Source organism: Mus pahari, chromosome 3 (assembly GCF_900095145.1).
Source record: "Mus pahari chromosome 3, PAHARI_EIJ_v1.1, whole genome shotgun sequence".
In the NCBI taxonomy this organism is placed as follows: Eukaryota; Metazoa; Chordata; class Mammalia; order Rodentia; family Muridae; genus Mus; species Mus pahari.
Window position 1 is genome coordinate 102,123,885 of NC_034592.1, and position 12,692 is coordinate 102,136,576.

Below are 12,692 nucleotides of genomic sequence, written 5' to 3' on the forward strand. Positions count from 1 at the left end.
GGGTTCTGGGGGGCATCTGGGAATGCAGGGCCCAGGGGCGGGTTCTCAGGGGGGCCATCTGGGAATGCAGGGCCCAGGGGTGGGTTCTGGGGGGGGCATCTGGGAATGCAGGGCCCAGGGGCGGGTTCTCAGGGGGGGCATCTGGGAATGCAGGGCCCAGGGGCGGGTTCTGGGGGGGGGCATTTGGGAATGCAGGGCCCAGGGGACACTTCTGGGGAGGTAGTGCAAGGCCCAGGGCAGGGCTCTCTGGTTTTGGAAGTGCCCTTACCCATTGTCTGGAAATTGAGGGCAACCATCTGACATCCAGCATTCCAGAACATCTGGGGCATGTAGTTGGAAGAGTCCATGCGTGTGCCCTTGGGGTACACACGGCTCATCTGGCGTTTATTATAGCTGTCACTGAGTATAGGAGCTGGCCAAGGCCACTTGTACCAGCAGGACCCCAGACCCTCCCCCAAGCCCCATCCCACCAGGGACCTTGTCTGGCAAAGCCTCAAGGATACTCCACAAACTGCATGGAGGCCTTGGAGAGCAGCTCGTAGGCCTTGAGCTCCGTGAAGGAAGAGACAACGTAACTTCTGTTCTTCTCTGTGCACGGGAGAAAAGGGAGGGGAGTCCACGTCAGGCTGCCCCCCTCTCAGCCCTGCCTTCTTTTGGGGCACTTTCCCCCACAGAGTGGTACTTCCAACCGAGGATTCTGTTGAGGTCTGGGGGTCTAGCAGTCAGACTTGAGAGGAACGTGTGCCGACAAAAGTGCTGGGGTAAAGGGACATCACGGTGGACATGCAGGAGGAGACCTGCATCACGGTGAGAAAGAGTGGGGTCCATATGCCATGGATAGGCACGTAGGGTGTGGCAGACATATGCGGCTGAGTCCAGGGTATCAGGAACACGTGGCAAGAGAGAGCAGCTGGGGCATGTAGTTGGAAGAGACCATGTGTATACCCCTGGGACACACCATGCTCACATATTGTTTGTTATAGCTGTCCCTGAGTCTAGGTGCTGGCCAAGGCCATTGGCAGGACCCCAGGCCTTCCTGCAAGCCTCTAGCCAGGGGACTTTGGCTGATGAAACCTTAAGGATACCCAGGCAGTGATGTTCACAGGGAGTGAAATGAGCAAGCAATCAGCAAGTGCAGAGGGGAGCTGCGTAGTAAGGGTAGGACTCCATACCCTCCAAACACAGCTTGGGTGTGTCTAGGTAGCAGAGCAGGCTGGGAATTCAGATGGGGGGGGTCAGTGTGGCAGAGATCCACGTGTACAGAGGGGCAAGTGTCATGGTGACACACAAAAAAGGAAGGATCGGATGGGGTACATGAGCCTTTAGAGGTTGCTCTGCCTCCCACCCCCTCATGGGCGCTTTCTTCCCTCCTCCTCCCCTCCTTTAGACAGGGTCTCTATGTAGAGTCCTGGCTGCTCTGGGGCTTGCTCTGTAGACCAGGATGGCCTCGAATTCACAGAAGACTAAAGGTGTGTTCTCCCAGGAACTCTTCCTCCAGGGCCGAGGCTTAGACCTGGGGCAGCACTTGGTAGAGTTCAGGCCTGGGAGCTGCAAAACCTTAGGAAACTGCAGAAGCTCCAGACAGGCCTGGCTGAAGTGGCCTGTCACACCAACCTGCCTGTCACTGACACACACCAGGACATTCCGTTTGCTGCCAAGTTCTTCAGTCCAATGCTGGGAGCCACTGCCACTTAAGCCCTTTGCCTGACTCCTAAGCTGGGTATTTATAGACAAGGCCCTTAGTCCAAGAGAGAGCAGGCCCCTTCCTTTCATCCCACTCACGAGGCCACTCTTGAACCAGGACAGCCTGTTCCTGAACCCGGCCTGCCCTCTCTCCCCGACCACCTTATATTAACATACATACGTGCAGAGAACTCGAAGGAGATAAACTTGGTGGGCTGGATATAATTGACAAGGCTGGACATTTCCTCATAAGCTGTCACCTCCAGGCCCGCTGTGCCCTAGAGGACAAGGGGGAGAGTGGAAAAGGAATAATACAGAGCCCACAGCGGAGCCACCAGAGGGACTGTCCCCACACACCTCATCCGACTGCATCTTCTTAATTTCTTCTTCATCCAGGCTTCCTGACTCCTCCTCTTCCTCCTCCTCTTCCACCTCAGTCCGGTCCTCAGCAGTCCACCCTACCACACATAGTTCTGTCAGCCCTGGCTCTCCCCAAACCCCACCCCACTGCCCTTACTCACCTGTGTCCTCTTCGACAGGGACATTAGATGGGAGGCTGCCCTCAGCCACCCCACCAGGCTTCTTGCTGGGGGATGCTGGCCCAGAAAACTGGTTCTTCTTATTCTTAATGAGGATCTTACCCCGGAGGTCCTCGGGGCTGGGCAGAGGGATGCCAGGTTTCAGCTGTAGACAGGGAAGAGGTGGGTACCATTGCCTCCCCCTGTGGTGTGTCCCTGTGGTGTGGGCCTATGTCAGCTGCTTCACCTCTAACCACTGCCCTTTGTGTCTTGAGTTCCCATTTGACTGAAATTACCTGTTCCTCGGCAGGAATGTCTCTTTCACCCATTCCTTCTGACTAGACCACTCTTTTCACATGCCCACTGAATCTCTGTCAGCTTCCAGATTTCACCTTACCCATCACACCCCTCCAGAAAGCCTGCCTTGATCCTCCAACTCTAAGATGCCCCACAAGACTGTACACTCACAGGAAAATTTTCCAGGGGATCTGTGAGCAAGGTCTCTCCAAACATGGTCCTGCAGTACTCAGCCATCTTAGCCTGTTGGCGGGGTCTGTTAGCAGGGAGCAAAGTAGAGGTAGGGGTTGGTTGCTTAGCACCAACCTCTTGCCCATCTTCTGTGCCCTGATAACCCAGATCAGGGGCCCAGGAAGTGGGTCAGGTAGGAACAGAGGAAGGAGATGCTGAGGTTGTAAGGAGACTAAATGGATGCCTAGAGGCCAGGGACAGTATGTGTGCGTGTGGTGGGGGTGGGGTTCAGGCAAGAGGCTGGACCAGGATACGCACGAGTCCACGTGGTTTTCAAATGACAGGATGACGGGATATGGGGAGGTCTTAAAGGCACTTTCGGCAATGGCTTCGATTGCTTCCTAGAAGAAAGGAACTCTGTGGAGCGGGTAACTTCTCCCCGCTACTTAATCTCCATGTACCATAAAACTAGGCAGCCATGGTGGCCTCCAACAGCTTGAGGTATTCCAGATGCTTCTCCCCATCACCTTCACCTCCTAAACTCAGGCTCTTTCCGATGGCCACTGTCATCAGCTTCCACACCCCAAGACCCACCTTGAACAAAATATCTGTGGTCATGGTGAAGCCGTGGGTGATGATGGGCTCTTCGTCGGGGGGCTTGCCCTTCCAACAGTCTAGCTCTACACAACGGCAGCCCGACAGCAGCACCTGGCGGTACATCTCAGCCGAGGAGAGGCCTGAGAACTGGCCAGCTGAACCAATGGAGAGAAGGGGCAGGGGTGTCACTCACAGCCAGGCCCAGGCCCCTCACTACCTCATAGTCTGCCCTGTCAACAGGACAAGCAGTAGTGGAGACGCATCTGTGGAAGGTCTAGAGCCTGAGAGCAGCTCAGCCTGAGGCTTCCAGGACCCACCTGTCAGGTAGGTGTTGTGTGAGGAATTGATGAAGTAGTGATTCAGTGGCTGTGTCATGTCTTGGTGGGTCAGCAGTGTATCGTGGGCCAGCACGCTGTTCTCTGGTCCACAAAGAAACCAGACCATCCCCTCTGGCGACAGCTGGCCTGCAAGACAGTGGACAGCAAGCAGTCACAGCTGCCACTCAGCCCCTCCCCCCCATGCGATGGGACTACAGGAAGTAGCAGGTTTCCTTGGTCCTCACCCCTCTGCACATTGATGCCGCTGGGTTCGTACTTGTCAATGAGCACCTGCACCTGCTCAGGCCGGGCTGGCGGGAACAGCAAGGAGTTGAGTCGAGGGTCTCGTTGCTTCTGATTGATGAATTTGGTCAGGTGCTCCTTGGTCATATAGGGTTTAGCTTTAGCGTGGCTGCAGGCCAGAGAGAGGGGCACAGGTGTATGCCCTTTGGACCTGGAGGCTTGGATTGCCCTCTTCTCTTGTACAACGTCATGATTCCCAAAAGGATGGGTGGAAGGAAGCCCTTACCAGCACTCCATGCCCAGCCCAAGGAACTCACTAGGAAGTGAAGATCTCGTCGATTTCTGGCCGAGGACATAGGCTCATGAGGAAGCTCTTGTACACAGATTCAGGGAAGTCCTCTGGATTGATAGCATCATTCTGGAAGAACCATCACCTTGTTATTCTTCATTGCACCTGCTCAGAGCTAAGCCTCACCACGACCTCCAGTGGGATCTCTGGGGGAAGGGAGCCTGATAGGAGAGGAGTTACTTAAGGCAGACAGGCAGCAGACACATCGGGCATGTCTCAAGGAGCTTGCTGCCTGACTGCAGTGCCAGTTAGCTGGCTTACTCTGATGGTGATTTTGGATAGTGACTAGTTCCAGGATTGGAAAGAGATTGGAACTAAGCATGAGCAGAATGAAGAGGACAAAATGTCATAAGCAATGGGCACTGCTTGCCTGCCAGGGTCCTGGGCTGTTATTTCTTTTTTCCTTTGTAAGTGAAGGACAAACTTTCTAAAGAAACAGTTTGAAAGTAGACAAATGTGCACCTAACAGTAGAGCCCTGGACTGTGAGGGCTAAAGCCTGAGGAACTGGAGGGAGAAATGCAATGGTACAGCAGGAGCAGAGTATTCGCCTGATATGCAAGAACCCCAGTGAGCGCGCGCACACAAACACACAGGCTTGCACACACACCAAACAAAAGACAAGAAGTTGGGAAAACCAGACACACACACACACACACACACACACAGAAATAAAATCAGATTTGATCAAAATTTAAAATATGCATGCTTGCTGGGTAGTGGTAGTACACTTCAGAAGCAGAAGCAGATGGATCTCCATGAGTTTGAGGCCAGCCTGGACTACAAAGGGAGTTCTAGGTCAGCCACGGTCACATAGAGAAATCTTGTCTTGAAAAAACAACCAACCAAACAACAACAACAAATGGATGCTTGTAAGGACACCATCAAGAGGCGGAAGGCTAATCTGAGCTAAGGAAGAAAGAGGAGGAGGGAAAGAAGAAGGGAGAGAGGATAGACAATTCACAAAATAAGATAAAATATTTACAAATCAATTATCCATTAAGTGTTAATTCAACAACAAAAAGATAGCCCGAAGGCTGGGGAGATGGCTTGATTGTTCTAGCACCTACTGTGCATTATAAAGAACTGAGTTCAGGCCCCCAGCACCCACATAGATGCTGGTCTCTGAGGAGTGTGTCTGTAGCCCCAGCGTTGGGAATGGACAGAGACAAGAAGATCCCTGTAGCTGCCAGCCATCCTCGAACACATGAGCTCCAGGGTCAGTGAAAGCCCTTCAAATACTGAGATGGAAGCTGGACAGATAGCCCAATGGTTAAGAACAAGCCAACATTGATCTTGCAGAGGCTCTGAGTTTGATTCCCAGCACCCACAACAGACAGCTCACAAGTGCCTGCAATTGCAGCTCTAGGGGATCTGATGCCTCTGGCCCCAGTAGTGATGCTATCACATGGGTGACTCTGGAAAATGCAATGTTGAGTGAATAAAGCTCAACATAAAAGACCATGGATTGTCTGAGCCCAGAGTACATGATTCTACAGAAATAGAACAAGAAATTAGGTGGACAGTATGCAGGGATCCTGTTCTCTTCATTTTGTTCCTCCAGAAAACAAAACGTTCAGTGCCATTCAGGATCACACTGGAAGATCAACATGAGTCTCAGTTGGGGGATAAGGGTCTGAGCAGGAGAACATGGCTCGATCTCCCCCAGCCCAGCTCTGCCTCCGAAGCCGGCCAGTGGCTTTTACTGGGACACAAGGCAAGCAGAACAAATAAGGAGGACTCAGCTGGGGATGAGCTCAGGAGAGAAAGTGGGCAGTGTTACTAGAAGCAGGCAGGCAGGCAGTATGAACCTTGAGGACCAAGGACTGCTTCAGGAGCCCAGTCCACCTTCTCCCTGCCCCATGCTTGGATCCAGTGTACCTGGCTGCACTTGGGGTCACCATGGCTACGAAAGCTGGGCCTAGTGGGGAGCATTTCTTGTGTGGTTTATAAGGATGGCTGCTTAGAGTCTTAGTTCTACTCATTTCTAGTGTCCTAAATTCTTACCAGGGGAAATGCTTCCTGGGGTGAGACTTGTAATTACACAAGGGCACTGGCCAAGGTGGAAAGGGGCTTGAGATCCAATACCACCCCCAGCCCAGGCTTAGACCTTGATTCTGGGCCTTATCTACCTAGAGAGCTCTTTTTTTTTTTTTTTTTTTTTTTTGTAAATCACAGAAGACATATCATGGGGTGACCCTGCTTCTGATTTGTAATTAAAAATTAATTGCTTAATTAAAAGGAAGTGGAATGTGTTTCCGAATTGAGCCGAAGTCTGTGCCCTGGCAGCTTCCACTCTTGGCTCTGCCTCTCTCCCCAACACACTGCAGAATTAGTCCCTTCCTGGAGCCTGTGGCCTGGCTTCTGTCCCTGATGTCCCTATCTTGATCCCCACAATGAAAACATTGATTTCCTAAGCCCAAGGCAAGGATAGGAAAGATCACCATGTCTGCTGCTATCCTCCCCAACTGCCTCCTGCACTGCACTCCCTTGCACTGGTCCCACCTTCATGCCTAGTGTCAGTAACCAGAGGTTCTGCTTAATTGGCATGGGGAGCTATTGGCTTCTGCCCTCCCCATCTATCACCCTCCCAGGGCCACCTTTGCTCTGGTGGCAGTGAGAACTAGCAGAGTTGACTGGGGGTGGAGAGCTACTCACTTTGCCTTTTGCAAGGTGACAGGCACCGAGGGCAGCTTCCACCCGTTTGCGATCAGCAGGAAACATCTGGAAAAAGCTGCGGGAGCAGAGAAAGGTACCAGGCAGCAGAGGAGTCATGCCAAGGGAGGGAAGGAGCTGGGTGGCTGTCAGGGGCAAGCTCAGAGGACTCACTTCTTCACAGGAATCTTCCCTTCAGGGTTGAGCTGCATCTTAAGCTTTACCAGGCTGGAAGGGTGGACAGTAACCCATCAGTCTGGGGGCTGGGAAGCCAACCCCTTGAACTCAGGTGTGGAGGTGGGGAGGAGGCCTGGAGGCTGGGAGAGGCGGGGGGGAACAGGCACTTACATCTTGTCCAGGAATGTGCTTCGGGGAGCATTGGCTGTCATCGGGTGTTTGGCGAGAGCCAGCACGTCCTCAGCCCAGTCCTACAGAACACAGAGCCCGGAAGTGAAGCTCCCGGCCCCTTGCCCAGGCCTATAAGTCTCAGGAAGGGCAGGCTCTCCCAAGGGCCAGCACTCTACCCAGGTCTTGCCAATGCACCTTGCCTACGTTCTCCTTGTAAGAGACAAAGTTGTGGAAGGTGAGGTCCACCATGTCAGGGCCGGACACCACTGTGAGCGTTTTTAGCAGGAAGTGGTTGTCTGGAAAGTCCATGTTGAAGACCTCACGGAGTTTCTGGCTCTGTAGGAAACAGTGACACAGTACATCAGAGGGAAGCTCTCAGTCTTGCCCAACGTGTCTTTTCCTGTATCTCCTCATCAGAATGGCCATGGAACCTAGGAACCACAAAACCACAGGCCCCAGCATCACCCTATCCCTGGCTCCAGCAACTGCCATGGGAAGGAGAGGCCCAGGGGACGAGCTTGGTTGGCAAGGCAGTGGGACCTAAGAATCCTGGGAACTTTGTTTAAAGATAGACTCTTAGCTCCTAACTCAGAGAATCCTGCTTCCAACTGTCGGTACCTTCGATCTTCTCACAAGCTTTAGGCAAAGGTAGGCAGAACATCACCAAGATGGGAGCAAGGGGTAGAAGACACACGTTCCAGACCATCGGCCATACTCAGGGGCAGGAATTCCCAGCCTCAGGATCCAGGCAAGCTGAGCAGCAACCACCCCACCACCCTTCCTTGCCTCAGCTGGTATTGCTGTTGCTTAGCAGCCCAGGGCCCATCCATCTGGTCGCACAGATAGGCTCCCCACCCCCCCAGGAGAGACTCACTCCTTACCCTCTGCGACTCGTGGCTGCTTCTGGGCCCACTTTACCTTGGGTATCTTTGCAAACTTCCCAAAGCGAGTGTCACGGATGCTCGTGACATCCAGGAATTCCATCTCCTGGTAGCAGTTCCCAGTGGGAGCAGAGAAGGGTGGGGACAAGAAGGTCAAGTGGAGGATAATGACAGAGGGGAGAGGGCTTTCCACCTCCCTTCACATCCTAGCTGCTGCCTCCTCTAGATGCCAAGACTGCTCCAGGCTTCCCGGATCCCTCCCTTCACTTGCTGCTCATCAGCTTCTCTCTGTTTAGGGAGAAGCACTCTTCATCCTTTCCCTGGAACAAGAGCTGCAATCTGCAGCCTATCTTTTATCCTGGAGGCCCCCACCTCCAACCTCCATGCCTTCCTCTGTTTCTCGGAGTGGCTGCGCCTGTCCTCTGAGCCCTGAGCTCTGAAATGACCTGGAGCTATCTCTGCCCTGGGCAGTCATGAAATGAGATGACTGTGCCTTCCTTCCCTGCCCATGGGAGAGCCCCAGGAGCTACACTCTCTGCACCTCCTGCATCCATGTCTCCATCCTATACCGCCAGGGGTCTAGCGGAGTTCATTGGATCCCCTTGGAGCTGAGGGCCATGTTGGGTAGTGTCTTACCTTATTTTGATGCGTCCAGTATAAGTAATAGCCCTTGGGATCCACACGGAGGATAACTGGAGAGGCTATTGAAGTTTCCTGGGGAAAGAAGGTGTTAGCTATCTGCTCTTGGATCTCAGGCCAACATTCTTGGCCCAGGCTAAGGTTTCAGATAGAGTTCATCCCCTTCCTAGAAATTAAAAAGGTATTTCCTTTTTGTTCTCTGAGCTAACAATAGGGAGGAGGCCTTGAGGAAGGGAGGTGGGGTTCCTGGAGGAGAGGTGCACTTTCTGGACACCAAGCACGCCTCTACCCCTCCTTATTCTCAGGGGTCATGGTTCCACCAAAGGGTAGAATCTCTCTCCAAGATTCCTTGCTGCCATCTTGGAGAGCTTGGCCCTGAGCTCTGGTCCACACAGCCAAGGCCCTGTACAATCCAGCATCAGCGCTGATCTGCAGATTCCTTCCGTTCAACCATGAGCACTGGCTGCCCCTCCTGTCCAAATGACCCAAAGAGACACCGAGTTCCTTCCCACCTCTGAAGTGAAGTCCTCAAACAACCTCAACCTGCACTGTCTCAAAAGACCAGCCCACACTTTACCCCTTCAGCAAAGGATTGTCTGAAGTGTGCTGTTTTAATAAGCAGGGTGTGTGGACAGGAACTGGCTCACACATCTGGGAAAGGCCTATGAACTCAAGGATCCCAAGGGCTGTGAGCCAGCTAGACCTTGAACTTGGTGCTTAGTGGTCAACCTTGGAGTTTGCTGAGTGAGTATGCAAACGAATGAGCAAACTGGCCTAAATCCCTACTTCACTCACACAGTACATAGGCCATCATTTATTTTAATAGCCTTTGCATATATAAACAAGATATTACAACTGAAGTTTCCAGAAATGCATGATTATTGCTGTTGACCCACCAGACCAAATATGGGATCTACCAAGGAAATGGAACAAGAAAGGTTCCCCACATTATAGGTGGTTAGAGTGTGGGGAAAGATTTTATAAGAAAGCTGATTTTTGGAAAAAGCTGAGTAGTGAGCCCCAGGGAGGGTGAGTGCTGACTCCCTGACCTCAAGACTGTTTAGTGTGGGATAGCATAGACAGGAGCTGGTCTCGAGTCTGGGAAACCCAGAAGGTGCAGGGCAGACTGCCTCTGATTGCAGTTGCTTGGACAGCAAAACATGAGTGTTTGCTGGACCCAAAGCAGACACATGAGTGAAGAATGGGCAGAAAGGGCCCAAGGCTGCAGCAGGGAAACCAGTGAGAGGGAGCTGCAAACTTAATTGTGCGTAAGTCCCTGAATAGAGAGGTACTGGGAGATTTCAAGCAAGCAAGCCCCAATACATGGAGGAGGATCTCCCCAAATCATCAAAAGGACCACCAGAGAAAGAATCCGCTTCAAGTTCTGTCAGACTTAGAAACTCCAAGCCAGCAGCCGACCTCATGTTCAAGAAAGAACTCTCATTCTTCCTTGCGCCCCATGTGGGAGGCCCTGGAAGAGAGAGCTGAGGACCCCCCTTTCCAGGGAGCCTGCAGTTACCCCCACCTCGTCTTGGAAGGAGAAGGGCAAAATGCAAGCCGAAGCAAGGTTAGAGCTTCACTTCCGATGTGTTCGTAGAAAAGGACTGGGCTTTGTGGGGACCACTGGACTATTGCCCAAGGGTGAAGGTCATGTCTGAGAGCTTGCTGAGTTTCTTTCTATAGCCAGGAAGGCTTTCCCCTCTATGTTCTGAAGGGGCTGTTGGAGACTAGACAGGGTCAGGTTTGGTTATATCCTTTACACTACAGTTATCCATATAGAGCCATATATCTACTAACTGTGCCAAAGCTATCTGAAAGCAGAACCTGGTTCATAGGTCATGTGTCCCATGACCAGGCTTGGAACATTCTTGCTCATGCAAGTCAGAGTCCAGGGACCACACAGCACTCTGGGCTGGGGAAGGGAATTGGTCAACCAGACACACAGGTTGGAGAAAGAGTTACATGCCTTACCCCTGATGACCCACTGCCCCTCTCAGGTTATACATGCTTCCCAGAGGAACTGAGAGAGCCACTTCACTTTTCATTGTGAGTCATTTTCCTCCTTCCATAGACTCTAAGACACACCACATCACCACCATGTCACCAGCGTGCCACCACCATGCCACACCAACCAAAACATTTCCAAAGAAACAGAAAGCATTTCATGCCAGGGCCCCACCCCCACAGTTTTGACAGCCAGATGCCCAAAGGGTCTAGCTTCAGACTCCCCTCAGTTCATAGAGAAACTAGACAAGCCAATCTAGGGAGCTGAAGTAACAATTGTAGGTGACCTCCTAAATGTCACGCACTGTTGAGAACATCAAGCCTTCCTGAGGCCAGGCTAGAGCTCTCTTAAGGAGGCCTATCCCTCCCTGAGTGACAGTTCTCATTTTATTCTTCTTAGACCAAAAGATTCTGTGGTTAGTGGCTGTGTTTGCAGGCCCAGAAGGACCAGAGACTACTTAGGAAGGAGCAGACTCTGGGCTGGGCTGCAGATGGTCTTCCCTCCCCGGCCGGCTGACAGGTTGGCAGGTAATAAAGGCTGAGCTGAGCTGTGCCACCATGGGGGAAGCAGAAGTCAGTATGTTCCTTCTCAGACTCCAGTCTTTGAGCCTCCCGTTTTCAACTGGGTCCATGGCCCTTTTGTTTGTGACTCTTGCCACTGTAGTAGCTTGGGAGAGAATATGGCTTCCCTGGAACAGGACACAGCTTGCTCTGCACACTGGGGTGGTGCGGCTGGTTATGGGCCTCCGGCCAGAGCAAACTTGGGGTGTCTGTGCTGGAAAGGGGACCTGACTGACCTCTCTTCCTGTTCTCAGCTGAGGGGGGAGGAGAGGGGCATGCATTCCCCTACCAACACTGAAGTTACTAGAGACAAACCTTTATCATCTTCGGGGATTTGAAACGGGCAAATCAGGTCCAAAGAGATTACCTTTTCTGATACTGACTTCCCTGCCCCCCCCACACACAAATAGCCCACTCCCTTATTCCCAAACACAGAGGCTTCCTTCCCTACAGCCAGCCGCCAGGAGCACCCACCCTCACCCCAGACTTGTTTATCTAAACTACTGTGACAGCCACATAGGCGCCTGGGTGCTGGGAAGACATAAACCAACCCTCCAGTTCTGCAAAGCTCCCAAGCAGCCCAGCCCCCCCCCCCCGCTGTCCCGGGGGGGGGGGGCGAGCCCTACTCACATCGTCCCACTTGATGAAGCGCTCCCCTTGGCTCAGATATGCCTTCACGTTAGGGGGCAACAGGACAGGGTTGAGCAAAGACATGATGTCAAGTGTCCCTCTTTGGAGAGGTTGGGCAAACCTTTCCAGGGGACAGGAGGAGAGAAGGAAGAAGGGTGAACAGGAGGGGAAGCTAGGCTGGGCTCACATGGCACCCGCCCAGTACTGGTCCGGAAGTGCTCTTATAGCCTGCGGGGTGGCAGTAGCTGGATGCAGGACGCAGAGCTTCAGGCAGGGGCCCAGTCAATCTGCCTTGTAAATCAGCCTCCTCCTCCTCCTCCTCCTCCTCCTCTTCCTCCTCCTCCTCCTCCACCACCACCTGAAGTCCGAGGCTGCTATTGCTGTTTTGCCCAAAGGGGCTGGGCTCCTCTCCTGGGAGTCCCTCCCCGCCCCCTGCCTCAGCACTTCCTGCTCTGGGCTTCCTTCTCTGGGCTGCTGTGAACTGAGGGGCAGGCTATGAGATCTAGAAATGTTGGGGCCAGGACCCCGTTACAAAGACAGGCTTTACTAGATTTACCCCCGCGAATGGAAGAAAGGGATAATATCATGGAGGACGGTGGGAGATGCCATTCCTGAGCCTTGGGCTGAGGCAAGAACACAAACAGTTCTTTAGGAAAAGGGTCCTCCAAGAGCAGGGGTTCTGTCCTTAGAGGGTGGGATCACTCTGGAGGTGGGAGTCAGGGATGGGCCAGGTCCCAGCTGGCTCTGAGTGTTTTGAATAAGCAAAGTTCCTCGAACACCCAGCTCCTCTTTCTCAGTGCT

The 12,692-nt window shown here is 52.9% G+C and overlaps 1 protein-coding gene across 1 annotated transcript in view; it reads right to left on the reverse strand.

The window, feature by feature from the left end:
* Plcb2 (phospholipase C beta 2) overlaps positions 1–12,087 on the reverse strand; it is a 19,521-nt gene extending 7,434 nt beyond the window's left edge. Inside the window, exons 1-18 of the mRNA XM_021193454.2 lie at positions 11,892–12,087; positions 8,694–8,771; positions 8,095–8,163; positions 7,372–7,512; positions 7,177–7,256; positions 7,003–7,056; positions 6,832–6,907; positions 4,144–4,244; positions 3,829–3,995; positions 3,584–3,730; positions 3,264–3,421; positions 2,988–3,070; positions 2,670–2,754; positions 2,205–2,367; positions 2,041–2,141; positions 1,865–1,961; positions 504–588; positions 269–393 (exon numbers count right to left, since the gene is read on the reverse strand). Of these exons, the coding sequence (XP_021049113.1) occupies positions 269–393; positions 504–588; positions 1,865–1,961; positions 2,041–2,141; positions 2,205–2,367; positions 2,670–2,754; positions 2,988–3,070; positions 3,264–3,421; positions 3,584–3,730; positions 3,829–3,995; positions 4,144–4,244; positions 6,832–6,907; positions 7,003–7,056; positions 7,177–7,256; positions 7,372–7,512; positions 8,095–8,163; positions 8,694–8,771; positions 11,892–11,975 (1,894 nt within the window). The 5' untranslated portion in view covers positions 11,976–12,087. The remainder of the gene's footprint in view (positions 1–268; positions 394–503; positions 589–1,864; positions 1,962–2,040; positions 2,142–2,204; positions 2,368–2,669; positions 2,755–2,987; positions 3,071–3,263; positions 3,422–3,583; positions 3,731–3,828; positions 3,996–4,143; positions 4,245–6,831; positions 6,908–7,002; positions 7,057–7,176; positions 7,257–7,371; positions 7,513–8,094; positions 8,164–8,693; positions 8,772–11,891) is intronic.
* Positions 12,088–12,692: the final 605 nt, after the last annotated feature.